The sequence below is a fragment of the Lichenostomus cassidix genome, chromosome 15, assembly GCF_008360975.1.
Source record: "Lichenostomus cassidix isolate B80296 chromosome 15, HeHo_3.0, whole genome shotgun sequence".
Lineage (NCBI taxonomy): Eukaryota > Metazoa > Chordata > Aves > Passeriformes > Meliphagidae > Lichenostomus > Lichenostomus cassidix.
Window position 1 is genome coordinate 9,970,068 of NC_139496.1, and position 26,863 is coordinate 9,996,930.

Here is a 26,863-nt window from a genome sequence, read left to right on the forward strand (position 1 = left end):
GGTGGGAGGGAGGATGATGCTGTAACTTGGAACTGGAATAGTTCACATGATGGTTCCAGAAGCTGCATTAAGCCGTGTGTAAAGATGATTGCTGATGTTGCTGATTTTATGGAGTTGTAAGGAACCCTTAGCATTGTGCATTATTTTCTAGGTCATCTGAAGTCCAACAGTGTGCAGCTGATGGATGAAGCAGTTGTGGCATTAAAGAACTTGGCTCGGCAGTGCAGCGATCCTTCGGCTGTGGAGTCGCTGGGAAGGCACCTTTTTGCCATCTTAGGGGGTGAGTAAATTGTGGTATAAGCAGTGGGCATGAATCAAGGTTTCACAGCCTCAAGGAGCTTTGTGTATAGTATTTTCTGCTCTCTTTAGTTGCCTGTATGGAAGGGTTGGCTCAGCTTGGATCAGGGATAATGGGGCAAGCTTTTGTGTTTTGGAGAAGATTCTTGATGTAACACAGAGCTGTTGTCTGTAATCACCTGTCACCTTTGTGTTTCTTGTTGGCAGGCTCAGAGGGGAAGCTGACAGTTGTTGCTCAGAAGATGAGTGTCCTTTCAGGTGAGGACAAAGCTGCTTCCCTGGTGGAAGAAATTGAACAGAAGGCTGAATGGAGGGGAGCTGTACCTCAGCCTTTGGGATTTCCTGCCTGTCACTCTAAATTGGCTGTAGTTGAAGCCACAGAGGGTGCTGGATACCACATACCAGTTCCTGTCTTTCTATTCAAAGAAAATAATTGTTTGGTAGGCCAAAAATTTTATTCAAAGGAGATGACTTGTATCTAGAGTGAAAAGGAAGACACAGATCCGGCAGTGTGGTACGTGCTGGATGTGACATCCAGATGTAGTGACAAGAAAAAGAGATGTCTATGCAAGGATTGAAGTGTGAAGGGTCATTCTTGATTGGTTTTAGATGTTGTGCTGGTAGTTTGGGAACTACTGAGAGAATTCTGTCCTTTCAGGGATTGGCAGCCTTAGTCACCACGTGGTTTCTGGACCCTCCAGCCAAGCTCTCAGTGCAACTATGGCTGAGCTTTTCATCCCTTTTCTGCAACAAGAAGGTGAGACATTTTGCCTTTGTTCTGCGTTTGCCAAGCTGCTTTCATCTTGAGCAGGATTTTTACATGGGTATTCAGGATAAATCTGAATTCTTGCCTGCTGTGTTACAGAATCTGTTGTCTTGTTTTGATGAGCAGCCCCATGGAGACAGTGCTGTGCCTGTTAGGAGCACATGTGTTCTTTTCCTTCATCCTGATGTTGTTACCTGCTTTTCTGTTTTATGTTCTGTGCTTTCTGCAATTGCTGAACTGATGTGAGCTCTGTGTTTCTTCCCAGTCCATGAAGGCACATTGGTTCATGCAGTCTCTGTCCTGGCTCTTTGGTGTGCTCGGTTCACCACAGAAGTTCCTAAAAAGCTGGTAGAATGGCTAAAGAAAGCCTTCAGCCTTAAAACATCGACTTCAGCAGTGAGACATGCCTACCTGCAGTGCATGCTAGCCTCCTTCAAAGGTAAAACTGGGCAACTGTTAAAAACTCTTGGCTGTGGAGCTTAGGAGTAGAGATCTCAACCTTTGTACTTCCTGATATAAGCAGAGAGCTATGTGGATTGAGAGAGATTTTGTAAGGCAATGTCTGTTTACTGACCTCCATATTTTTCCTTAAACTCTTGCCTTCAGGTTTATAGAGATGGTTTGTCTCCTTGTATAACTAACATCACTGCCTATCATGCTTTCTTTCATACATCTCAAAGTAATTTTGATAGCTTTATTTTTGTCTTACACTTAAATGGTAAGGTTTCTAGCTCAGGAGCCATGCTTTTGTTTTATACAGCATCCAGCACAGTGGGATCTTGGTCTCTGGCTTTGACTCTTGGAAACCTTAAAAAAAAAAAATTACTGTGTTTGAAATTAAGAACTTGAGAAAAATTATTCTCTTTTGGTGATCCTCTAGAGATTCATATCTGTTAGTCCTGCCCACTTTGACTGCAGCATTTCATCCACATTTGTAGACCTCTGGGATTCCTTAACTTCTGAATGTTTGAAGTGAAACAGATGGTCATGACTTGCCAGGAATTTGCGTTCCTTCTCTCAGGCAAGCATTAATCTTTGAAGTCAGACTTCCTGTGATTTGAAGTAACTCCTTTAATGTAACTGAATTAGCATTTTCTTTTGCATCCCATGAACAGAAACTCATATTGAGCTGGGACTGTTCTGTCTGTGAGGAAAAGACTGAAGTGGTTGCCATTGAGCTTTTCATAGTTGCAGTTTAATGACAGTGATTGGCAAATCTGGGAGATTCAGAGTCATCCCAGTGTGTGTCTCATTCCTTTCCTTGTCTCATGGCAGCAGAAGAGCCATTGATACCTGGGTTGTAAAGTGAGGACCCTGTTGTTTTGTAACATGTCTCTTTTGTCCCCTCAGGTGACACATTATTGCAGGGAATGGACTTGCTGCCCATGCTGATCCAGACAGTAGAAAAAGCAGCATCTCAAAGTACTCAGGTTCCCATGGTAACTGAAGGAGTTGCTGCAGCTTTGTTGATCTGCAGGATGTCTGTAATTGAGGGACAAACTGGTAAGGTCACAAAACATCTGGTGTAATCCAATATAAACAGGTTCTGAGGGTTAACACTTCTTCACAATGTGTGGGAGAGGCTATTCCTTAATCTGTGTATAGTTTCTGCACAGAGAATCATTGCTCTTCTATAAACCAGTGAAAGATTCATTCCCATCTCTCTCATTTATGTCCGTGAAGAATTCTTACTCTTCCATGGCTTTGCAAATTCCACCTTCCATTCATTTAGGGTAATATTCCTCTTTATGGTGACAGATGTTCACCCAGACCTTACATGGTAGGATTTGACTGATGCATTGAAAGTATTACTTGATTGTTATTTGGGCAGTGTTTTTACAAACCTTTGGAAAGCATAAGGACTGGAATTCTGTCTCTCATTAGAGGATATTACAAGAGCTCTCTGAGTTCATACATCTGCGAGGATATAAAATCCAGGTGTGTTCTATTAAAGACAACACACCACTTTCCTTCTTTCCTTCACTTCTAGGAAGGTTTGCCCTATGAAAGATTAAAGTAAATCAGACTTTATATTTCACATGTGTAAGTCAGAGAAAGGTGTTTTTGTCAGCTGGTGTTTTTGGGGCATGTTTATAGTTGTGAGTGAGAGAAATGAGAGGCTTTAGAATTGAAGACAAGTCTAGAAGTAACTTGAGGGATTTCAGGAGACAGAATTCTACTGTATTTTATGTGCACTGATGAGTTCTGACTTATTTTGAAACATCCTTGATGGACATCTGTTCTTTTCCTGTCAGAGTCAAAGCTGAGTGGTTTCTGGCAGCTGATTTTGGATGAGAAAAAACAAATTTTTACATCTGAGAAGTTTTTGCAGTCTGCGTCAGAGGAAGGTAAATTTGCAATTACTGTATATCCAGTTGCTGTTTAACTCTGTTTCTTAGCACTTGACATAACTGATGTTGTTATAACTGATGTTGTTAGTCCTGTTCTGTGATCCTTGGAGGATACAGTTTCAGATTAAAATGAGCTGTGTACTCTTCAGAGGTACATCTAGACTAGTTGTAGCTTAAGCTTGAAAATGAATTAATTTATTTGTTGATGAGCCTGAGTTATCACATATTTATTATTCCAAATGATAAACAAATGGAAGGACCTTGTGGCAGCTGACAATCAGTACCCATTTCATTGCCACTGAAGCCATTTTGGCTCAGGAATTAACAGAACTGATGCACTGAGCGTGGTGTTTATAATTTGCTTTGCTCTGTCGACTTAGACCAAAATAGGTCACACACAATGGTCAGGAAAATTGTCCTGGGATCCAGCTAACAACATTTCAATGAAATCATGGTTCAGTTCCCAGTCTTGGCAGATCTGAGTTCGATTTGTCTCTAGCTTCAATGAGAAGATTATGTAGAGGCTCAGTTTGGGGAGCTATTTTAATGTGTCCTGCTTGCTGTTCATTTGTTTTCAGGTAAAAAAAACCTTCATGCTGTTTTAAATATTTGTCTTTTCCTGCAGCCATGTGTACAGTGCTGCAGCTGACAGAGCGCCTGCTCTTGGATCATGCACAGCGGCTGCCTGAAAGCAAAGTTCAGTACGTAGAGTGTGCTTGCTGTCCCCAATCTGTCTCTGATCCCAGAGTGCCACTGTGGGCACTGGAGCGGGTGGGCTTGGGGCTTTGCACAGAGTGTTGAACTCTTGATGCCTTTGTGTCTGGTTTGTTGCAGAGCTGCCTCCCTGGCTAAGCCTGTGTGTCTCTGTTTGCAGGCAGTACCACCGTGCCCTGGTGGCTGTGCTGCTGAGCCGCACCTGGCACATCCGCAGACAGGCCCACCAAACAGTGAAGAAGCTCTTGTCCTCTCTGGGAGGGTACAAGCTGGCCTATGGGCTCTTGGAGGAGCTCAAAGTGGTTCTCAGTTCCCATAAGGTGAGTAGCCAGCAAGTGTCTGCTCAGACAGATGTCTGAGTGCTGCCAGTCACCTCCCTGCCCTAGGTTTGCTGTTAGCATTGACATACAGCCTGATGTGAACAGGATTCAGCTCCAGATGATCTCCTGGAGTGCCACTTGTTACTGGGTTACTGCATATTATGGTATCAATGTCTGGGGTATGCCTAGTCTTCCCTACATGCATAGAAAAGACATATTCAAAATGTTTTGGGGAAGAAGCTGTAGTTTTCCATGTCCTTTTATAATTTTAATTCAAATTTGATCTCTGCTGAAAGACCAAGTGCTTCGTTCCTTTCTTTGTATTTTGGTTCTTTGGCCCTGACTGCAGAAATTGGGCATACTCTTCCCGGTCAGCTGGCTCAATGTTTTTCAAAGTCTTTGCCAGAAGTGATCATTTTAGTTTTATTTTACACCAGCTTGCCCAATCTAGTATACTCCTTGTTCTTAATCTTTCTGTCATAGTCATCTCTGTGCTTTGGTTTTGCCATTGTCCTGTATCTCTTCTTTCCTTTGAAAACTTCAGGTTTTTGTTACTGACAGGGAGCTGATTGTTGGCATTCAGTCTGGTGTTAATGTGTGGAAGTGTGCTTAGGTCTCAGGAAGGTTTGGTGTTGTCCATTTAGATTCTGCCTCACGAGGTCCTGGTGACAGAGGCGGGAGAGCTGTCGGAGCTGGGAAGGACATACATTCCCCCTCGTGTGCTGCATGAGGCCCTCTGTGTCATCTCCAGTGTGGCAGGACTTGATGTGGACTCCTTTGAGCCAGAGAAACTGGCCCTGGAGATGCTGCTGGTGAGCCATCATCCATCTGTAGGTAAGTACAGGGATGAGAGTCTCATGTCCAACATATGAAGTTTTATTGTACCTTTTTTTGTTGTGCCAGCAACCTGCTTCATGTTTATTATGTTCATTTATTCTTCTTACCAGTGGCAGTGCAGCCAGGACTTTGGCCAGCCCTCCTCATCAAGATGAAGATAGATCCCAAAGACTTCATTACCAAACACCTGAATGACATCTTACCCAGAATCACCACCTACACTGCAGACAACCAGGTAATGAATTGCTTTCTTTGTGTTACTTTTGGGAGACACCTTGGAACAGGAGAGTTTCTGGAGGCGTTCAGTGCTAACTGGTGTATAAAGGAGATGTGTCTAACAGGTGGGGAAGAGGCAGGTTCAAAGAGAATGTCTCTGGTGAAAAGGAGCTGAGATTTAAGAGAGAAAGAATGTACCAGCAACTGAGCAGAATTTTAGATAAGATTCAAATACCCACTGAACAATGAATTGGGGATTAGAATGTAATGGGGGCTGCCTCAGCAGGGTGTACTTCTTGGAGACAATTTTAAGGAATAGTGATTATGTTTTTTCCTTTATTTTCCTGACAGTCCTCTATGAATGCAGTGGGATCTCTCTCTCTGCTTTCACCTGCTAGAGTGCTCCCACAGCTCATCAGCACTATCTCAGCAACAATGGAGAATCCAGCTCTGTGCCAGGTTACTCGAGAGGAATTTGCCATCATGAAGACACCTGAGGGAGAACTGTATGACAAATCTATAATACAGAGGTAAGACTTCATAATTTCTTTGTGCACTTGGGGATTGATTGCAGTTGGTATCTTGCCAGTGGGTGACTGGATGTGTCAGATGCTCTTTCTGCACAAAGTTCTGGATTTTTATGCCTGTTCCGTAGCACAGAGCAGTGGTGATTCTTTCTACTTTTCCTTCTCAGTGCTCAACAGGATAGTATGAAAAAGGCTAACATGAAGAGGGAGAACAAAGCTTATTCCTTCAAGGAACAAATCATCGAGCTGGAGCTGAAGGAGGTGAGTTGATGGAAAAAGGAATGCCAGGCTGGTCAGAATCTTCACTGCAAGTTGTGTAGTGTTCTGTGGTTTCTGGCATATGTGTGTGTGCTGGTGGGAAAGATTCTCTGAACTACTTGGAATACTTCTATCTGTATGTGTTCCATTCTTTTAATAAAGATTGACTTCTCTTTGCTCTGGGGAGGGTGACATACCATCCACTGTAAATGAACTGGACAGCACTTTTTAGTGATATAATTTGTGACCAATGTGGAGAAACTTACATTATGCTGCTAAAGGGACACTAAAGTGTTGTTAACCTGCTGATTTTCATTTTGTGTCTTTACTCAAGAAGGATATACTTTGAAGGGTATTTTAATACTGTTTTAAAAATAAATTGCAAAAAATCCAAAATGTCCAACGTGCTTCTCTGTCTAATTGAAGGGATGGTGTTTGTAGCTCCCAGATAATAATGTCCATGGCTCTCTATTGCAGGAGATAAAGAAGAAGAAAGGAATAAAGGATGAGGTGCAGCTGACAAGCAAGCAGAAGGAGCTGATGCATGCACAGCTGGAAAGGGAGGCTCAGATAAGGAAACGGCTCAAGGAGGTAAGTTTGGGTTGTATTTTTTGCCACCTCTGCAGCCACCATGACCCAAGTCACTTCGATAAAGGGAAAATGGTGTAGCAATCACCTATTTGTTTCTCTTATTAAAAATGAGATTTAACAACCTGATTTTTTTCCCAGTGGAGTTTTTTTTTTACAGTAACCTCTTGAATTGTTTCTCTTACAGCTTGATAATGAGCTGGGAACAGCTCTAGGACTCCTGGACACTGTTATAAAGAAAAAGCCTCCTGGTCTCAGTCAGTACATCCCTGGTCTCATCAGTTCCTTCTTGCCACTTTTTCGATCTCCTTTGGCTGCTCCAAGGATCAAGAAACCTTTTCTTTCCTTAGCTTCTTGTGTCATGCCTGCTCGACTGAAAACCTTTGGTGAGTATTTGAAGTTGCTGTTTAAGGGCAAGGTGTGTCATTTTGATGGCAGGGTGGTGAAAATTCTTGCTTTTACAAGCTGTGGATCATGACCATGAACCACAGAAGGCCAAGAGGAAAAAACACCTGAAACAGTGCTTAGGGAGATGACTGTGATTTCCCAGAGATCCTACTGCTGGATAGGACTGGGACTAAAGACAAGGAGTTACCTGGTCTGGGACCATCTCTCCTGTGTAGCGTTTGGAGGGTGTGACTGTAACTTACACATGTTGTGAAGAAATCTGGCCCCTGACAGCTCTGGGCCGGGCTTCCTGCTCTGAGCCTTTTTTGCAGTCTGGGCTCTTGCCCAGAGTTTTGTTACATTTCTTGAGTTTGTGTTCCTGGGGATTTTTCTCTGGAGAACTCTTTGCCTTCTCATGGATTTTTTTATTCTTCCATTCCAGGTACTTTAGTGAGCCATGTGACCTTGCGCCTGATGAAACCAGAGTGTGAATTAGATGAATCCTGGTGTCAGGAAGAGCTGCCTACTGCTCTGAACAGAGTGGTTGGTTTGCTGCATGCCCACACCATTCCCAGCAGAACCAGCAAGGGAGAGCCAGGTATGAAGGATGGTAGATATGGTACATCCTGCTGAAAATGCCCCCACCTCCAGTAACTATGAACTGGTTTAGTTTTCAGAGTTTGCATTATATTTTGCAAGTGAAAGTTTACTTTTTCTTTTTTAATTGGATAACTTCACAATGGGTTTTTTGTGCTGGTAGTAGTAGAAGTGATGTTACAATTATATTTAAGTGTAGAAATGAAACCACAAGTATTTTTTCTTAAAATGGTTCATATAGAAATAACAGCAATGAAATTAAAGTTCTTCCTTGCTGAGGACAGCCCCTACCTTTCAACACCACTTAGCATAAGGGATTCATTGAGACTAAGTAGAAAGACAAAATAATTGCTTGTTATCTGTGATCACAGCAGTGAAGTGCCCATGGCCTCTGCTTGTTTGCTGTGTAGTGCTGCAGTTCATGAATATTTTATTCTGGCATGATTGTAGAATGAGCAGTTCTTTCCCCTCTAACATGAAGGCAAGCACCAATATTTTTGCAGTGCAAGAATATGATTGAAAATAAACATTTTTTTCTTTTTCTTTTTCTTTTTTTTAGTTTATTTTATGGAGTTAGTTTTAATTTAGATCACTTCCAGAGTCTTGTTCCCAGTGGGGTGCAGAAGTACTTGTGCCCCTCCTTTGAAGATAAAAGCACAGAAGAGGAGGGTTGATGTGTCCTTTTGGGGGCTAGGATGGCTGAGGGTGTACTCCAGGGATAGAGGTGCTTCACTTCACCCAGGCTTTGGAGCTGTTCATCATCTAACTCAATCAAAAGCTGCTGTGGTAGATGGTGTATATTTTTTAAGGGAAATGTGGGATTCTGTTTGGTCCCTTAGCCCCACAGTTCTCCTGCTGTTCATCTGCCAGTCAGATGTGCGATGGTGTGACTGTGGCACATGTCACTGTCACAGCTGAGCAGTGGCAATTGACCATGTTGAGTACCACTTCAGTGCTGAACATCTCAGTGGTGATTTGGTGTCTCAGCTGCAATTTATTGCCATGGTAAGCACAAATTCGTTAACATTTGAATCAATTTTCAGGTTTATTTCTAGAAAGTAGTGGAAGTATTTTCAGTCCTTCAAGATTTCCTATAGAGCTTAATTAAATCAATATCTGATTATTTTTTTCCACTTCTGCAAGAGAAGGGCAGTAGTATCTGTAGCACTTTGTTGGACAAGTCATATTCCCAAATGATTTTTCCTCATTTTCAAAGTACTTTGGAACGTAGTTGTATAATATGATATAGTAGAAATTAATTTCTTAGGTTACTAGGAGACCTAAGAGAGACCATACCTACTTGTAATGTGGATGATAAAATTTATCATTCATTGCTGAAATGCTAAGAGACGTTCTCTAATCTTTTTTGTATTGGTTGATACCAGCTACTGTGTAAATAGAACATTTATCTTCTCAAATAAAGCTTTCTTCCTCCTGCTGTGTATAGAGGGACAGTGGTTTAAGGCTAAAAATATCTGGCCAATAATTAAAAAAGAAAAAAAAGTGTAAAAGCAAACAGATACTGAGCAAACAGCAAAATCCCACATCAGAAATAGAGAGGGTTTTACTGAAGCTGTTCATGTTAAATAGGAGCTCAGAGTGTGTTTGGGATTTAATATTTCTCCCTTGAACTACTTTTGCAGTATTTTTGCCCTACATAAGCTGACTAATACTGCAGTATTGTATCTGCAGTGTTCTTCATCTGCATTTAGAAATTTAAACTTGGGCATTCTCTGTCAGCATAGATAGGATGTAGAAAGAAAATGTTTTCCCCAGACATCTGATACTTGAATATTAACTGGACTAACTGAATGAGTGGAAGGAGCATTTGTTTTATCCTATAGCCAAGGATGGAACTTGGAAGGAGCAAAATTTTTTAACAATGGGAATCCAAAAGCTTTAATGTTTCAAGGAGGGGAGGGAAGTTGAAGCTTGCACCAGAATTAGAGTGAGTTAATTCTCAAGGATCCAGCTGAAGACTGGAATGGCAGGTTAGCTAGGTTGGTAGGAAGTGTTTAAAGGAAATGTAGCTGACAAATACGGCCTTGCTTTGGCGCAAGTGAACTTGAAAAGTGACTGTCTAATCTGCTGAATTGTTTCAATTCCATTTACAGTATGTATTTCTGTACTCTTGAAGCATTGGTAGCAATTTGGAATCCTTATGTGACTTTATTTGAAGCCAGGTAGAATCATAGAATCATTTAGTTTGGAAAAAACCTTCAAGATCATCAAGTCTACCCTTAACCCAACACTGAAATGCGAAATGTCATTTTCGGATCTACACTGTTGCTGCTGTTAAGTGGCAAATACTTAGGTTTACTCAGCATGTTTGTGCATGAGGCTAAAGGTTGGCCATATCTATTATGAGCTACTCAAGAGTACATCTTATACCAGTCAGTATTATAAACCAAGTCACGGCAGGATCAGCTGTGTTCACAGGGTGGTTTTTCCTTTTCACAGGTGCTGCTCCATTATCAGCTCCAGCATTTTCCTTAGTCTTTCCTCTCTTGAAGACGGTTATGACTGAGACACCCCATAACAGTGAAGACAAGGAGGAGTTCCTGGTCAAGATTCTGCAGATCCTTACAGTCCATGCTCAGCTGAGATCATCAGGAAATGGCCAGTCTTTGTTAGTGGATGAGGTGAGAGCTGTGGGGCCAGATGACTTCCTTCAGATGAGCCATGGGATAAAATAGCTAATGTGTAAACTGGACAAAGCAGGTGATTTCTACGAGTTAGAGTTAACAGTGTAGGATTGTTTTCTGTCACAGGTTTTGGTACCTGTCCAGCCCTAGGTTTTAACTGTGATTTTATAAGGAGTGTCATACGCAGGCAAGGCACTTTGGAATCACAGAATATAAGACTTTGCCTTTTCCCCCCCCACCTTTTCTCCTCTCAACCTTTCAGAATGGCCCGGAGTTGCTGCCCCGCAGGGACATGCTGGTTCTGCTGACCCGGGTGATAGGAACAGGTTCTCCGCGGTTACAGGTCAGTGCTCAGCTTCATAACCACAGTCAGCATCCTCTCTAAGTTTCATCAGCATCTAAATGAGGGAAACGTACTAACTGGTTTAAGTGTCTGATGCTGGTCGTTGATACAGTCCCAGTTTTCTTCTGTGTTTATGGTATTCTTGGAATAAAATGTCTGCATCTTTTTTTCTGTGGGTTTTACTGCACCAAATACATCCTTCAGTCTTCCACAGGTGACATTTTTTCTTTCTCTAAGGCCTTGGTCTGCCAAATGAGTTCAGTAGTCTCTCCTCTGAGTGTTTGTTCTAAGGGATGAGGTGGCAGAAAGTTCAATAGTAAAAAGCAGAGTTGGACTGAACTTGTCACTTCCTGTTTTTGTCAGTGTTCTTTGGGAACTTCTTCTGCTGTGATAGGACTCAGTGCTTGCTTTGACAGCAGATCAAGGTGTAGTGGAATCTGTGACACTTGCTGGTGGTGTTTTAGGTGTTGGCCTCAGAGGCACTGACAGCGCTGTGTGCGAGCAGCAGTGGAGAGGACGGCTGTGCCTACGCCGAGCAGGAGGAGATCGATGTGCTCCTGCAGGCCCTGCAGTCTCCCTGCATGAATGTTCGGGATGCAGCTCTTAGGGTAAGTGGGAATCACTGGAGTTACTCCAAATTCCTTACATTTTTGGGAGGTGAATCTTTTCTAAAACTCATGCAGAAAGGCTTCAGGTGTGATGCCAGGCTTTGGGCAGCTGTGTCAGAGGCAGTCTGAACAGTAATGCTTCAAGTCATGTTCTTTGTGCTGTATTTATCTGCAAAAAGGCTCTGGGTTTATCCACACCTTTGTTTCCTTACAAGTGGTATAATTAGGACTACTTAACACCTTCTATTTACAATTGGATAGAGCTTAGTCTTAAAGAGAGAAGCTATCCAAAAATTCCTGTCTGTACTAGGCCTTGTTATTTGAAAGGCTTCAGGCTTAGTCACTTCTGGGAACATAGAAAAAGCTTCAAGGGTGCTTGGTGTTCTTTGCCATGAAACAAATGCCAGCTTAGCTCACCTTAGCTGTCTTGTCTGTGCTTAGAACAGAACAGAGTGTAGTCACCAGAGGCTCTCTGCAATATGCCTGTGGAACACTAATCTTGAGTGACACCATCTCACCTATTAGCAATAGGAAGTTCTTGACCACCATGGATACAAGTGTAAGGCACAAGCAAACATGAATTCTGACACTTTGAACTGCTGAGAGCTTAACTTGCCAAAAGTTTTAAGTGTCTTAAAGCATCTGCTTCTAAAAATCAGATCCTTGCACTGATTTTCTTGTTAACTAAATCAGGGACTGATGGAGCTACAAATGGTTCTACCGACCCCAGACAGTGATGAGAAGAATGGACTGAACCTGTTGCGTCGCCTCTGGGTGGTAAAGTTTGATGTCGAAGATGAGATTCAGAAACTGGCAGAGAGGTGAGGGTTGTTCTTTGTTGATTGGGTTTTAGGGGCTCTCTCCTCTGCCCTCCTCATGGAGCAGCATTCACAGGGGCTTTTCCCCCACAGCTGGAGGGCATCTGTAAGTCACTCCAGTAGTACATTTAGCAGTGGCTTCTTTGCTGAAGGGTGACCCATCACCTCTTTGTGTGTGCTGCAGGCTGTGGGAGTCCATGGGTCTGGAGCTGCAGCCTGACCTCTGTTCCCTGCTGATTAAAGATGTCATCTACCATGAAGAGGCTGTGCGACAAGCAGGGGCTGAAGCTCTTTCCAGAGCTGTAGCTCAGTACCGAAAGCAAGCAGCAGAGGTCATGAGCAAACTCACAGAGATTTACCAGGAGAAGCTCTATGTAAGTGCTCTTGCCCTGAAGGGTTGACAGGGATGAGCTGGTGCTTTATTTTCTATTAGTCACTTTTCCTTTTGTCTGTCCTGAAAATGCACTTTGAACCTACTGTTGCTGTGTTTGAGCTTAGCACAGACTTCAGTGTCTTGAACCTCCTGTTACCAGCCACTAATGGCACCATTGTACAGGTGAGGGGTGCCTTAGATTATGCAGAAAGGCTGTGGTAGGGCAGTGTCAGTTTAAGTAATTTTGACTCCAAACTTGCTTTCTGCTTGTTTTTTTACCTTGCTCTTCTGCTGGTGGTATCATACCTCTGTGCAGTATTATCAAATGGCCTTGCGGGTGTGGCTGACTGATTCTCTGTGTGCCTATCCTTGGAAAAGGCATTTTAATGAAATATTTTCTCCTTCCAGAGGCCACCTCCAGTTTTGGATGCTTTGGGACGAGTGATATCTGAATCACCACCTGACCAGTGGGAAGCAAGGTACAGTCATCTTCAGATTGATCTCATCACTTCCTGTGCATCCAAATGAAATGTTTTTGATTTTTATTCAGGAGAACAAATGACATGGAATTGTATTGACTTGCTATTTTCATGTGTCCTTCTGTTGGAGAATATTTGTGCCCCTCAAGCAAACTTGGGGCAGGTAGAACTCCATCAAAATATTGGATGCTGTCATCTCTGTGACCTGATAAAAACAGAATCTTTTCCTCTCAGACTGTCTGATTTTTGTCTTGGCTTACTGTGTTCCCACTATTATATGGGCCATTGATTGTTTCAAGAGCAGCAGTGCAAGCCTTAATGAACTGGCCAAATTCCAGTTTGGATAATTACTTTTTGTTTACTTGTGTGTTCTGTACAGGTTTAATTGGAGATCATCTTGTTTGCTACTTGTCTTGAGCTAATCTATCCTTTAATGCAGATGTACCTTGTTGTAAAGCTGCTGTATTTCAGTAGTAGTTGAAGTGATCCTGATGTCTAAGTTGGCTCAAGTATCCATAATGCTTAATTGAGATAAAAGCCATTATATGGCTGAGGGATTGTTGTCCTTTTGGGAGACTGCAGCATGGGGTTATGTAATGAAATGCATAGAAGTTGGACACTCTGAAGCATTTTGTTTCCATAATGGTTCTCACTCTCTGTAATTGTTGCTGACAGCAAATGTGAGCTCAAGTAAATTCTGTGAGAAGTCAGTAAGCTCACAGGCTCACCTTCCTCACAGGTGTGGCATAGCACTGGCCCTCAACAAGCTCTCAGAGCACCTGGACAGTTCTCAGGTGAAGCCCCTTTTTCAGTTTTTCGTGCCAGATGCTCTGAACGATCGCAGTCCTGAGGTCAGGAAGTGCATGTTGGATGCAGCTCTTTCAACGCTCAACACTCATGGCAAAGTAAGTCTGAACATTTCTCTCTCTAGCAGTGGGGAAAAAAGATGTAGTGGATGTAATAGATACGTAGATACTGTGTTGGAGCCCATCGATTTTTTTTTTTTAATTTTTATAAATTTCTTAGAGATTGCTGTTACTTGTAACAGCTGAAAACTTTAATTTAGAAATTTTTGTGTCTTCAGAGTTGTTCTGTTAGTGTCTAGTGTTGACTAAGTGTGGTTCATCCCTGTCATTGCTATAAAAAAGTAATATCCTTGGATCAACTGGAGTGAAAATGGTATAAAACCAGAGTAATAAAAGTAAAATCAGACCATAGATCTTTTAATCCTGCAAAGATGAGAATTCCTTTTCAGGCTTCATGCAAACCAAAACATGAAAGCTTGCCGATTGTTGGCTTAATTAAACTGGAAACATTGAGGGAACTGAGGACCATCCTTCTCACTTTAAGCCCTTCCCCAGCAGTGTCAGCTGGGGAAGATGTGCAGGGTGTGAATTGCTCAGCTTCTGATTTCCTCATACATGCCAGTCACCTCTGGACAGATGTCCGTATTCCTTAGTTTAGCCCAATTTGAATATTTTCATATTATTCATTTTTTCCTTCTGTTTCTTGTGTGAAGTTCGTTTGATGTTTCTGCTTTCCCTTTGCAAACTGGGCAAGCAGAGGAGCAGGCACTGATGTTCGCTGGGCACTTGTTTTGCTTCTGGCAGAACATCCATGCTGGCAGGCTTGGGGATTCTAATTTTGAAGAGCTAATTTCTCTCTAGCAGGAAATATTTGTTGCCTGTCGGGATGGCACAAAGTTTTATGTGATGTGACACATGAAGTGAACTGTAAATACAGTGTGATTGTTCAGTTGTTGGCTCAGAGAAGAACAAACAAGTCCACTGAGCATAGCAAATCTCATTCTGAGTGGACTCTAGTGGCAAGTTCTGTGGTTTTGTTTTTCAGGACAATGTTAACTCTCTCTTGCCAGTGTTTGAAGAATTCCTGAAAAATGCTCCTAATGATGCCACTTATGATGCTGTCAGGCAAAGCGTGGTCATTCTGATGGGGTCACTGGCAAAACATCTGGACAAGAGTGACCCTAAAGTGAAACCAATTGTTGGCAAACTGATAGCAGCCTTGTCCACCCCATCTCAGCAGGTAGGTGCCTTTGGGAGGAGTTGTCAGGTTCCACCCAGAGGCAGGTTAACACTAGGGTACTGTTAGGGATGGCAGAGATGAAAAATGGTGACAGAAAGATTTTATTTGGGGTGCATTCTAGGATGAATTTATATTAGTAATGACTATTTTGTGATGTGGTGGCTGGTGGATTGTTTTACAGGTTCAAGAGTCAGTGGCAAGCTGTTTACCACCTCTGGTGCCTGCAATTAAGGAGGATGCAGGAGGAATGATCCAGAAGCTGATGCAGCTGCTGTTAGAGTCTGATAAGTACGCTGAGCGCAAAGGTGCAGCCTATGGGCTGGCAGGCCTGGTGAAGGGGCTGGGCATTCTCTCTCTCAAGCAGCAGGAGATGATGACCACACTGACTGATGCTATCCAGGACAAGAAGAACTTCCGCCGGCGGGAGGGTAAGGGACAGGAGCTTTTCTCTCTGGATACTTAGCTTTCTCTTGTACCTACTACTGTTGTGGTCAGGTGAAGTACCTGCACCCTTCTGTTTGGTTTAGCTACATTTATTTTACTAAAGTTCAGCTAGAAAGAAATGGCAAGTGAAGTATCTGTTGTGAGGCCACTGGTTGTGTATAGAGTCCTAAAATTGCTTGATTCACGTTGAGATTTGAGTGCTTTGCAAACAATTCTACAGATATTTGGCAAATAGTATCTTCTTTTTCCATCCTCCTTAAATGAAATTGCATTTTCCTCTGACTGTCCTTTTTGGGTTTTTAGGGGCTCTGTTTGCCTTCGAGATGCTCTGCAGCATGCTCGGCAAGCTCTTTGAGCCCTATGTGGTTCATGTGCTGCCTCACCTGCTGCTTTGTTTTGGAGATGGGAACCAGTATGTACGAGAGGTAAGGTACCCTCAATTTCTGCTATCATAGAGTGTTAAAAAACGCAGATGGAATGGATATGGATATAAATCCTATTTGTAACCAGGGAAAATTGAGAAGGTGACCTATTCCTTGAGATACCACTAACAACAATTTGATTTTCTTAGTAACTGAAAGCATCTGATTTCATTGCCCATTAATTGGGAGCTACCTAGCCAGCTGCATCATTGTACTGAGACACTATTTACATGAAGGCTTTGTTCCTAGAGAGTCTCAAAGGATGGAAAGCAGTGTTGTGTCACAGTTTGTAAGTGTTCTCTTCTCCTTGGAGGCTGCAGATGACTGTGCCAAAGCCGTGATGAGCAATCTGAGTACTCATGGAGTGAAGCTGGTTTTGCCATCACTTCTTGCGGCACTGGAAGAGGAATCTTGGAGAACTAAAGCTGGTATGGACCAATACGTGCCTGACATGATTGAGAGTAACCCACAGCTCCCTTTGCTGTCATTCCCCTTGTGTATTCCTTCATCCCTACAGATGGCCATGATGGTTTATTGTCTTATAAGGGACTGTGGAACTTTCACAGCTTTTTACAGCTGAGCTCCCTGACACATTTGAGCAACCCTTTTCCCCCTGGCATATTCAAGGGACAGTTTGTACCCTGTCTGTATAGACGTACTCCAGCATCTGGAATTTTCCTCCCACATTCCTTTTCCCTAGTACAAAAGAAAAGTATTTTTTGGTGTCTCCTAGGTGGCATAGAGTGACTTAATGCATTTCAGCCTTTCTTTGTGTTCTCTGACTGGTAGATTTGAGTTTGAGGTAAATGTGATCACCATCTCACGTCAATTCTTAATACTGTGTTTTGTCTTTTTCCTTTTTGTGTACTTTGTTCACAGGGTCAGTGGAACTGCTGGGGGCTATGGCGTACTGTGCTCCCAAACAACTCTCTTCCTGTTTACCCAACATTGTCCCCAAACTCACTGAAGTGCTGACAGATTCCCATGTGAAGGTGCAGAATGCAGGGCAGCAGGCTCTCAGGCAGATTGGGTCTGTCATCAGGAATCCAGAGATCCTGGGTAAGACCTGTCTCTGCATCTCTAATGTCCTGATGTGACTATGGTTTATAATAGCAAGGTTTAGGTTCACAGTATTTAGGATAAAATGCAAATTTGTATAGAAGTGAAATTAATGCTATAGAAATATTATATGAAAGCTTAACAGCAGCTGTCTGCTTCCAGGCTTTGTAAATGATCCTGTCCATTTTGTCAGCTGATGTTAATAGAATTTCCCCTGTCCCTGTGCTGCTGGTTGCTTTAGAAAGACCTAAAACATCCCATGAGAACACCAGCTCACCCTGACATGTGTTTTTGGTTTATGTACAAATAAAGTCTTTTCTCTCCTTTTTAAAAATATTCAGCAATTGCTCCAGTTCTGTTGGATGCTCTCACTGACCCCTCCAGGAAGACTCAGAAGTGTTTGCAGACTCTGCTGGATACCAAATTTGTCCATTTCATTGATGCTCCATCCTTAGCACTGATCATGCCAATTGTTCAGAGAGCTTTTCAGGATCGTTCCACAGACACCAGGAAAATGGCTGCCCAGATCATTGGGAACATGTACTCCCTGACTGACCAGAAGGTATGGTGCTAAAAATACTCTAAGTGTATTCTAATAGATTACTGTGACAAGCACTAGAGAGAATTTATTTGGCTTGGAGATTTTGCTGTTAAGGTAGAAAATACTAGTATCCATGCAGCTTCTTAATTAAATGTATGTAAATGAACAGCTGACTATAAAGATAGTGACAGTTCTCAGGTCCTTAATACTGTCAGCTTTGTGTTTTGGTTATCTAGTTTATCCCTGCAAAAAGGTCTTGTAATTTTTACAATACAAGAAATGCCTTAACAAACAAACAAGTGAAACACAGATCAGCTGCTAACGAATGGTTCCAGGGTTTGTTTGAAAAGTATTTGTAAGACCTGACTGTAGGCTAAAGATCTGTGTTTAATTTTTGTACTGATAATCTCTACATTTAAACTTTGTGTAAATGTTAAGAGTGTTGGATTTTCCTAAGATACAAAGTGCTGGGTTGTGAGTGAGCATTAAAAAGGTTTAGAGTGATCTGCATGGAACTGGTGTTTCTTGGACTTGTAGAATAATTCACTGTGCTTGCCTGCATGATTGTGAGAGCAACTAATTAAACTATCAGGATATTAAGGATATTTGCTGATAATAAGGGATGAATGTCCTCTGCATGAAGGTGACTTACATTTTCTGTCATTTTCAATCTGATTCTGACTTTCTGGGCTCTTTGTTGTAGGATCTGGCTCCCTACCTACCCAGTGTGACCCCCGGCCTGAAGGCCTCTCTGTTGGATCCTGTACCTGAAGTAAGTTTTTTATACAAACACAATTTGTCTTTCAGTGCATTAGGTTAAACATTGTGATGATCAGTCTGGCACATCTGTTGTGGTACCTTTGACCAGATATTTTGCAGATCTCTGCTTCTTGTGTCTGTTAGGTGCGCACAGTGTCTGCAAAGGCCCTGGGAGCCATGGTGAAAGGCATGGGAGAGTCCTGCTTTGAGGATTTGTTGCCGTGGCTGATGGAGACACTGACATACGAGCAGAGCTCAGTGGATCGCTCTGGTGCTGCTCAAGGTGGGGACAGCTGTGTGTGAGCACTGAGCTCAGATTTTCTCATATTAAATCAGATTAGCTGTTTGTTTCTTGTGTGTATTGACTCCGTTCCCTGTTTTTTTTGCCCCAGGTCTGGCTGAAGTTATGGCTGGTTTGGGGGTAGAAAAGCTGGAGAAACTTATGCCAGAGATTGTGGCAACTGCCAGTAAAGTGGATATTGCTCCACATGTACGAGATGGTTATATTATGATGTTCAACTACCTGCCAATTACCTTTGGAGACAAGTTCACTCCCTATGTTGGTCCCATCATTCCTTGTATTCTCAAGGTATGTAGCGATACTGAAGAATTTTATTTATTTGAGAACAAAAAGGAGCCTCCAGAGTATTTTAAGTATCCATTTCAGGAATTGTGGGATGTGTAGAGACTTGTCCAGAAAAAAAGAAAGGGAATTTAAATTCTAAATTATTTCTTTTAAGTTATTGGCTTGCTGTCTTTTATTTGTGGTCGCTAGTCATTTCTTGAAGTCATCTTTGCGCATTCACAACTCTGTAGTTCGTTTGGTTTTCATGGCTGAGAGAGGAAGCACTGGTTAGTTTTCCTCCTGTTGCTTTTGCATATTGTGCTGAGAGGCCCAGCTTTCAGAGCCCCTTTTGTGCCTGTGTGCAGGCCCTGGCAGACGAGAACGAGTTTGTGCGGGACACAGCGCTGCGCGCAGGGCAGCGAATCATCAGCATGTACGCCGAGACAGCCATCGCTCTGCTCCTGCCGCAGCTTGAGGATGGGCTCTTTGATGACTTGTGGAGGATAAGGTAAGGCAAAACCAGCTTAGCCACAAATGGTTCCCTTCCATGCTTGAAAAACTGGTGTGATTTAGACTCTGTGGTGCTCCTCAAAACAATGCAGAGACCTCCTGTGAAGCAAAAACAAGTGTCTCTTTTTGCTTGTTGATTTGAGTATGATGCCTTATAGCACTTGAGTCTGCAAAGCCCTGCCAGGCTGGATCAGGTTTCTTGATTACCTGCAGAGCATTCATGCTGGATTATTAATTCTGGTGGTGACTCTGAAATGCACTTCCAAGGCAGTTCATGTGGCAATATTTAGCCCTTGTGTATTGTTTTTCATTTTTCCAAATACTGAGCAAGTTATTGTTCTCCTGTGTATGGAAATATGCAGTGGAGCACTCACATCTAATAGCAGTTGCTCAAAAATTAGCTGTACTAAATGATTTGTGCCAGCTGAGTGCTGGTAAGTGCTCTTACCCCAGGTGAATGTTGTTTGGGTTAGACAGATGTGGGCAATGTCTTGTTCCTTTTTACATTCAAGGCTATTCTCGGATTCATTGCTTTCATTTGAAAATTCTCTTAGCTCTTCCAGTTTGGAATTTATTCCTTCCCTTTCTTTTTAGCATGCTGCTTTCAGCCTGTAGGCAGACTGATGTTACACATGCAGCATTTCAGTGCAGACCCAGCTCTGCCTCACATTTGGCTCCCATGTGTTGCTGACATCCTGTCAGAATTGGACAGGTACTGCCTGAATGGCCTGTTTGTAACACTTGACTTGCTTCTGTTGCCAGGTTTAGCTCAGTTCAGCTCCTTGGAGATCTTCTGTTCCATATCTCAGGAGTCACTGGCAAAATGACCACAGAAACTGCCTCAGAGGATGACAACTTTGGAACAGCCCAGTCAAACAAGGTAAAACTGTTCTTGTCTGTTGTTCCTTTATTTTTTTTTTTAATTCTCCTATTTTAAATCAGCATGGAGAGCCTGCTGGACAGACATATTGAATAATCATGTATTCTATTCTTTCTGTAGATTTCAGGGGCAGGTAATACAATTTTGTGCTATTTCTTTCCAGGCTATCATTAATGCTCTGGGAGTGGAGAGGAGGAACAGGGTGCTGGCAGGCCTGTACATGGGCCGCTCAGACACGCAGCTGGTGGTGCGCCAGGCCTCCCTGCATGTCTGGAAAATCGTGGTCTCAAACACTCCTCGCACGCTGCGGGAAATTCTGCCAACACTCTTTGGGCTTCTGCTGAAATTCCTGGCCAGTACTTGTGCAGATAAGAGAACGGTGAGGAATTAAGTTGTGCTTTACTGATCCTGCAGGTGACTAAAAAATCACAGGAGATAGTCCTTCTCTATAAGTCACTCTAAAGCTGTCATCAGCTCTTCTGAGCATGTCTGAATTCTCTGTTTGCTGAAGGCAACTGTGATTGTGATGACAGTAAAACTATTTTTCTGTGGTTATTTATAATACTGTTTCCATTCCTACTGCTCTGTCTGCACTGTCAACAGTAGGTTATGGTCAAAAGTAAATATTTGCTCACAGTTCATCTTATAAAGTTTTATAAAAAGGAAAATTGTTAATTAACACATTTTTGGGGACAGGTCGCAGCACGGACATTAGGAGACCTTGTCCGAAAGTTAGGAGAGAAGATCCTTCCTGAAATCATTCCTATCCTGGAGGATGGACTGAGATCAGACAAGAGTGATGAGCGGCAAGGAGTCTGCATTGGTTTAAGTGAGATCATGAAATCAACCAGCAGGGATGCGGTGAGTTACATACGCCACGTGAAATTCCCATTTTCCCAGGTGTTGATGTTATGGTGCAGGTATTGCACTTGAGACAGAAAAATACAGCTAGTGCTGGACTTGTTCTGTGTACTGAAGTCAGGGCTTGTAACTAAGACAGAGTTGCTGCTCAGACATATTGTATGAATTTTTATCAGCTGGTAAATTTAAACATTGCCTTTTATGAGATATAATACTATAAATCTTCCACTCGGTAGCCTTAGAGCTCTGCAGCTACTTGTGCTGATTGATCCTGCTTTTCTTCCAATATTATTTCAAGCAAACAGCAATTCAGTTTCAGTTGTGCAAATTCTGCAAGCTTAGCTACTTCAGTGAGGTACATGTGTCTGTTGTGCTTTAGATGTTTTGTAATTTTACCCCTTCATCTGCAGGTACTGCTTTTCTCTGAGTCCCTGGTTCCTACAGTGAGAAAAGCACTGTGTGACCCCCTGGAAGAAGTTCGAGAGGCTGCAGCCAAAACATTTGAACAGCTGCACTCAACAATTGGCCATCAGGCTCTTGAAGACATCCTGCCCTTCTTGCTGAAGCAGCTGGTGAGCATTGCTCAGCATTAGTCAACAATCTGATTAATGATGTTGTGGGACAAGTTTTGAATAATTAACTTAAAGGAGAAGAAGGGTTGTAGTGGCAGACCTTCCAGGGAATGGCAGCAATATTTTGTCTCCTCTTGGAGTCATCCTAGCCGTTGGTAGGGAAGATCTTGTGGCTAAAGCCTAGACCTAAGAATTACTACAGCTGGCTCTGCTATGGAATTGCCATCATCACCTGCTTAAATTGCTTGGCCACCGTGTCTGAAATGGAAGATCTTTCTGATGTGACAGAAGAGCTTGGTCTGGGTTGTGCTAGGTACTATGAGAGCATTTTTACAAGAAAGACTTGATTTGTTTCTATGATCACATGGAAAATTGTCCCTTGAAACAGAGCTTAGCTTGGTGTGTTACAGATCATTTCTCAGGTTTGTCTCTTTCTCTTTCCCTGTAGGATAATGAAGAGACAGCTGACTTTGCTGTGGATGGTCTCAAACAAGTTATGGCTGTCAAGAGCCGTGTGGTGCTGCCTTACTTGGTGCCAAAGGTACAATGAGAAACAAATTTTAAACTTCATAGCTATGCTGTTTCCTCTGCTTGCTGCCAGTTTTCTTTGGACCAGTATGGCAAAAAGGAGAGGATAGTTTGAAATTTTCTTCTGATTTTGTGCTCAAAATATCGTCATTTGGGTTGTGATGCATAAATATTTCACATTGTAGAGGAATTGAGATTCCTTCTGAAAAAAAATTATGCTTGTCTCATAACATCTTTTGGTGTTATTTTTTTATTTTTGCAGCTGACTACCCCCCCAGTGAACACCCGGGTGCTGGCTTTCCTCTCCTCGGTGGCAGGGGACGCTCTGACACGGCACTTGAGTGTTATCCTGCCTGCCATGATGTCTGCACTCAAAGAGAAGCTGGGCACCAGTGAAGAGCAATTGGCAAGTAGCACAGCTCAGCTCTTTGTTGTGACAGGTTGCCTGAAGATAGTGCACCAGGTTTACTTCCAAGCCCAGAATCTGTGTTCTCTAGATTCACAGATTGCATGTTTAATTCAGTCCATTAGATTCTCCAGGATGAGTCTTTTTGCCTGGTGGCATATTGTGAGTCAAAAAACGTATGCTTTCCAAATCTATTTGTATCCATTTAAAAGTCTCCTTGGCCTGCTACAAGATACAATTCTCAGTTTACTTATTCCTGGAGAACTGCCAGAGAGTCTAGTTAACTTTGTATTTATTCTTGGTGTAGAAGACTGAAAGATTAAAGGGCTGCAGGGAGGAAATCTCCTATTTTGCATGCTGCACTCCTCCTGCACTGCTTTCCAAAACATCTGGTGTTTGGACTCCAGAGAACATCCTGGAGTTGTGACTGTTGGACAGACACGTACATAATCAGTTGGTGAACTGGGAATGAGTGACAGAGACCTGTTGTCTGTCTGCTGTGGATGCCCATTAGATCAGCTTCTAGCCCCAAGTCTGCGTGGAGATCTCTAATGTACCCACAGATGTGTTTGTAATTAGTGCTGTGACGCACAGCATTAAACTACCTAAATCAGAAGAATGTTATCTGACAAGACTCACAGTCTCTTATGGGTGAGTAAGATGGGGGAGACTGAGCTACTCTAATTTTTGTAAATTAGCCCTCCTGCAGCGGCTGCAGCAATCAGTTCAGCAGAGTTTGGTCACTTGTTAAATTTTAAGAACTGGTCATACCTGTGTCTGCACCAGGACTGAGTCAAGCCTTTAATGGTGATGTGACTAGCTCTTTAATGAGAAACAATTAGCAGGTGGATATTTATCTAGAGATAAGGCTGGGGATAACATGGAGAAACCTGGGGCTAAATTTGGCTCTGTTCTGTTTGAGAGCTAATGTAGAGTTAATTTGGACTCTTCAGGAGATGGCAAACTGCCAGTCTGTGATCCTGTCTGTGGAAGATGATGTTGGACAAAGAATTATAACTGAAGATTTGCTAGAAGCTACCCGCAGCCCTGAGCTGGGCATGAGACAGGCAGCAGCTGTCATGCTGAATATCTACTGCTCCAAGACAAAAGCAGACTACACTGGTCATCTCAGGAGCCTGGTTTCAGGCTTGATTCGCCTCTTCAATGACACCAACCCTGTAGTTCTGAATGAAAGCTGGGATGCACTTAATTCCATCACCAAGGTGAGAGGCAGCTTAAAAAGGTTACAGGGCTCATGCCTGGCCTGAGAAGACTTCATAAAAGGTATCTGAATGTCATGTTGCCTGATCTTTGTTTTACCCCTCTCTCCTGCAGAAATTAGATGCTGGGAACCAGCTTGCTCTCATTGAGGACCTGCACAGGGATATCCGGATTGTAGGGAATGAGGCTAAGGGCGAGCATGTGCCAGGATTCTGTATTCCTAAGAAGGTAAAGGATCAGAATGAGCATGGCTTCATCACAGACACAATACCCCACCTTTGGGGAGAGCTGACTGATATTGCAGCTATTAGAAACAGTGACTATTTGGGCATTCCAAACCTGTACACTGGAGGACTTTTTGTAGGTTAGAGCTCTTGAGTTACCCTACAGAAGACCCCTCTTGCAGTGAGGTCTCTGACAATTCTGTCATGCATGTAAGTTATGGGTGCTGGCTGCTTTTTGTGGGGGAGTAACACTGGACTTCTGTGCCAAATTTCTCTGGTTTAAAAATTCCCTGAGCCGCCACCACTTTTCTCATAGCAACTGGCTTAGTAAGGCGGAGAGGCATGAAATCAAACCAAATAAAAGTAGCTCTGTCAACGTGGAATCAGGCAGCTGAAGGTCAACAGGAAATTGAGAGAAACTATCCAAGTTTTTGCATCTGGTGTATAATAGGAGCAAAAATAAGATACATATTTCTTGTATTTTAGCTTCTAAGCTTTCTTATCCAATTTTCTTGACAGGGAGTGACTTCCATACTTGTGGTGCTGCGGGAAGGTGTTTTAACTGGTAATCCAGAACAGAAGGAGGAGGCAGCAAAGGCCTTAGGGCTGGTTATTAAGCTGACTTCTGCTGAAGCTCTTAAACCATCAGTGGTGAGCATCACTGGGCCACTCATTCGAATCTTGGGAGATCGGTTCAGCTGGAATGTCAAGGTGGCTCTGCTTGAAACTTTAAGCCTTCTTCTAGCTAAGGTAAGATTTAAAGTGTTGGACTGTGGTTTGTGAACATTTTCCATGGCAACCTTCAGAAATATCTGTTGCTGTTCATGTAAATACAGCTGGGATGCCTGCTGCTGTGGATTTGATATTTAGGAAGAGCACTGTAACTGGATTGCATTCTTCCAGCAGCTTCTGGCCAAGAAAAAAAGCCCCCAGTGCTGAATCACGGGGTTTCTTAGAAATACTTCTAAATGCTGATCCCACTTTCAAGTGATTTAATTACATGGTGGGTTTTATCTCTCCTGTAGCCACGATTTTTATGTGTTGTTAAGTGCAAAGATCTTATGTATCTTTGAATTGAGCTGAGTTTTTATTCAGTGCTCTGTGTACAAAAAACTGTTCATGATAGTGTAAAATTTCTCAGTGCTATGCTTGTATTTCAATATGCAGAAAATATGATTAGATTTGAAAAGGTTAAAGGTTTTGTGTTAAATTATTGTTTCATGTTTTTCCTATTTGAGTAGCACTTTAGATCTAATGAGGGCTCTCTGCTAACAAACTGCTATAGAAGAGGTCATGTTGTTTCCAGGCTTTAATCTCTAGCTGCTCTTTAATTCTTGACCTCACCACTTTCCCTTCTTCCATCTCTGGTATAGGTTGAGATTGCCCTGAAACCATTTTTGCCCCAGTTGCAAACAACCTTCACCAAAGCTCTGCAAGACTCAAACCGTGCTGTTCGCCTTAAAGCTGCCGATGCTCTTGGGAAACTCATTGTCATCCATGTCAAAGTGGATCCTCTCTTCACGGAGCTCCTGAATGGAATTCGTTCCAGCGATGACTCTGCCATCAGGTAAGCTGCAGCTGACAGCTCAGAGCTTCCTGCTTGCTAAGGATGAAAGAAAGAGCTGGGATGAATGAACAAAACCCCCAAATAGAGTAAGATGTATGAAATAATGAAAGCAATTGACTGTAAACCAAGAATGTGGATGATGGGACCTTTCTGGGTTGGAAGCTGAGCTGTGAGGGTATTTGGGAGAAACAGTGCTTGGGGTCTGCGCAGTTCTCTCCTGCACACCCCCAAAGAGCCCACTTTCAGATAGAAGACACTATTGACTGTCAATCTGACCTGATTGCATGCAGCTGTTCTTGTATCCTAAGGGCACAGATCCCTAAGATACAAACTTTTTGACTTGAGAATTTTATAAATGTTTAAATGGTCAGAAAATACCTGTGTTAGACAGAAACATGGAAGTACTGTGTAGGATTTTCAGCATTGCAGAGAGTTTCCAGCATTGCAGAGAGAGGATCACTCTCCCAAACTGTAAGGCATATCAGTATAATTGCTGTGCAAGGATCTACTACAGGTATCCAGAGCAAAATTTCTCCTGGAGGGTGGGGGAGAGACAGTGTCTGACAGTATCTTGTGATCACTTCCAGGGACACGATGCTGCAAGCGCTGCGCTTTGTCACACGAGGAGCTGGTGCAAAAGTAGATGCTGCAATTAGGAAGAATATCAGCACAGTCCTGCTGGGGATGCTGGGACATGATGAGGTACTGCTTCAGCTAGCTGCAAAGGACCCCTGCTGCAGACAGTCTTGTTCTTACATTTAAAATCTGAACTTTCTAACAGAATTACTTCTAAAATAACTTCTGTGAAAATTACTAATGATGTAGTCAAGGGGAAAGAATTGGAAATCCCTGCCCAGTTCCTGGTAACTCTGAAAATCCTGCAGTTTAATGTTTCCTTGGTAACTGCATATGTGGGTTTGACCTGCAGCTCCTCAGTAACAGGTTTGAGGCAGCTCTGCTGTCAGGATTTGTTTTTTATCTTGGAGAAAACCTGCAGTACCTTTGCTGTATGCATGGATGGGTGTTTGTAGCCTCTCAGGTGAGGTTTATTGTTCAGTGTGAGAAATTTTTCAGATAATAGCAAATTTTTCTCCATCGAGTAAGAAGCTCTCAAAGTTTAATATAGGGTCTTCT

The 26,863-nt window shown here is 42.6% G+C and overlaps 1 protein-coding gene across 1 annotated transcript in view; it reads left to right on the top strand.

The window, feature by feature from the left end:
- Window positions 1-26,863, top strand: part of GCN1 (GCN1 activator of EIF2AK4) — a 38,219-nt gene that overhangs the window by 6,217 nt on the left and 5,139 nt on the right. Inside the window, exons 11-53 of the mRNA XM_085076091.1 lie at window positions 152-280; window positions 505-555; window positions 956-1,054; window positions 1,329-1,502; window positions 2,414-2,566; window positions 3,319-3,411; window positions 4,040-4,115; window positions 4,289-4,448; window positions 5,093-5,282; window positions 5,396-5,520; window positions 5,853-6,031; window positions 6,196-6,289; window positions 6,764-6,877; window positions 7,062-7,260; window positions 7,704-7,859; window positions 10,319-10,500; window positions 10,766-10,846; window positions 11,311-11,454; window positions 12,148-12,275; window positions 12,457-12,646; window positions 13,054-13,124; window positions 13,864-14,029; window positions 14,976-15,170; window positions 15,352-15,598; window positions 15,918-16,039; window positions 16,350-16,464; window positions 16,916-17,095; window positions 17,437-17,657; window positions 18,340-18,408; window positions 18,540-18,678; window positions 18,788-18,984; window positions 19,326-19,468; window positions 20,233-20,350; window positions 20,514-20,729; window positions 21,047-21,211; window positions 21,622-21,783; window positions 22,232-22,324; window positions 22,574-22,717; window positions 23,671-23,940; window positions 24,053-24,166; window positions 24,682-24,912; window positions 25,536-25,729; window positions 26,317-26,431. Of these exons, the coding sequence (XP_084932217.1) occupies window positions 152-280; window positions 505-555; window positions 956-1,054; window positions 1,329-1,502; window positions 2,414-2,566; window positions 3,319-3,411; window positions 4,040-4,115; window positions 4,289-4,448; window positions 5,093-5,282; window positions 5,396-5,520; window positions 5,853-6,031; window positions 6,196-6,289; window positions 6,764-6,877; window positions 7,062-7,260; window positions 7,704-7,859; window positions 10,319-10,500; window positions 10,766-10,846; window positions 11,311-11,454; window positions 12,148-12,275; window positions 12,457-12,646; window positions 13,054-13,124; window positions 13,864-14,029; window positions 14,976-15,170; window positions 15,352-15,598; window positions 15,918-16,039; window positions 16,350-16,464; window positions 16,916-17,095; window positions 17,437-17,657; window positions 18,340-18,408; window positions 18,540-18,678; window positions 18,788-18,984; window positions 19,326-19,468; window positions 20,233-20,350; window positions 20,514-20,729; window positions 21,047-21,211; window positions 21,622-21,783; window positions 22,232-22,324; window positions 22,574-22,717; window positions 23,671-23,940; window positions 24,053-24,166; window positions 24,682-24,912; window positions 25,536-25,729; window positions 26,317-26,431 (6,404 nt within the window). The remainder of the gene's footprint in view (window positions 1-151; window positions 281-504; window positions 556-955; window positions 1,055-1,328; window positions 1,503-2,413; window positions 2,567-3,318; window positions 3,412-4,039; window positions 4,116-4,288; window positions 4,449-5,092; window positions 5,283-5,395; window positions 5,521-5,852; window positions 6,032-6,195; window positions 6,290-6,763; window positions 6,878-7,061; window positions 7,261-7,703; window positions 7,860-10,318; window positions 10,501-10,765; window positions 10,847-11,310; window positions 11,455-12,147; window positions 12,276-12,456; window positions 12,647-13,053; window positions 13,125-13,863; window positions 14,030-14,975; window positions 15,171-15,351; window positions 15,599-15,917; window positions 16,040-16,349; window positions 16,465-16,915; window positions 17,096-17,436; window positions 17,658-18,339; window positions 18,409-18,539; window positions 18,679-18,787; window positions 18,985-19,325; window positions 19,469-20,232; window positions 20,351-20,513; window positions 20,730-21,046; window positions 21,212-21,621; window positions 21,784-22,231; window positions 22,325-22,573; window positions 22,718-23,670; window positions 23,941-24,052; window positions 24,167-24,681; window positions 24,913-25,535; window positions 25,730-26,316; window positions 26,432-26,863) is intronic.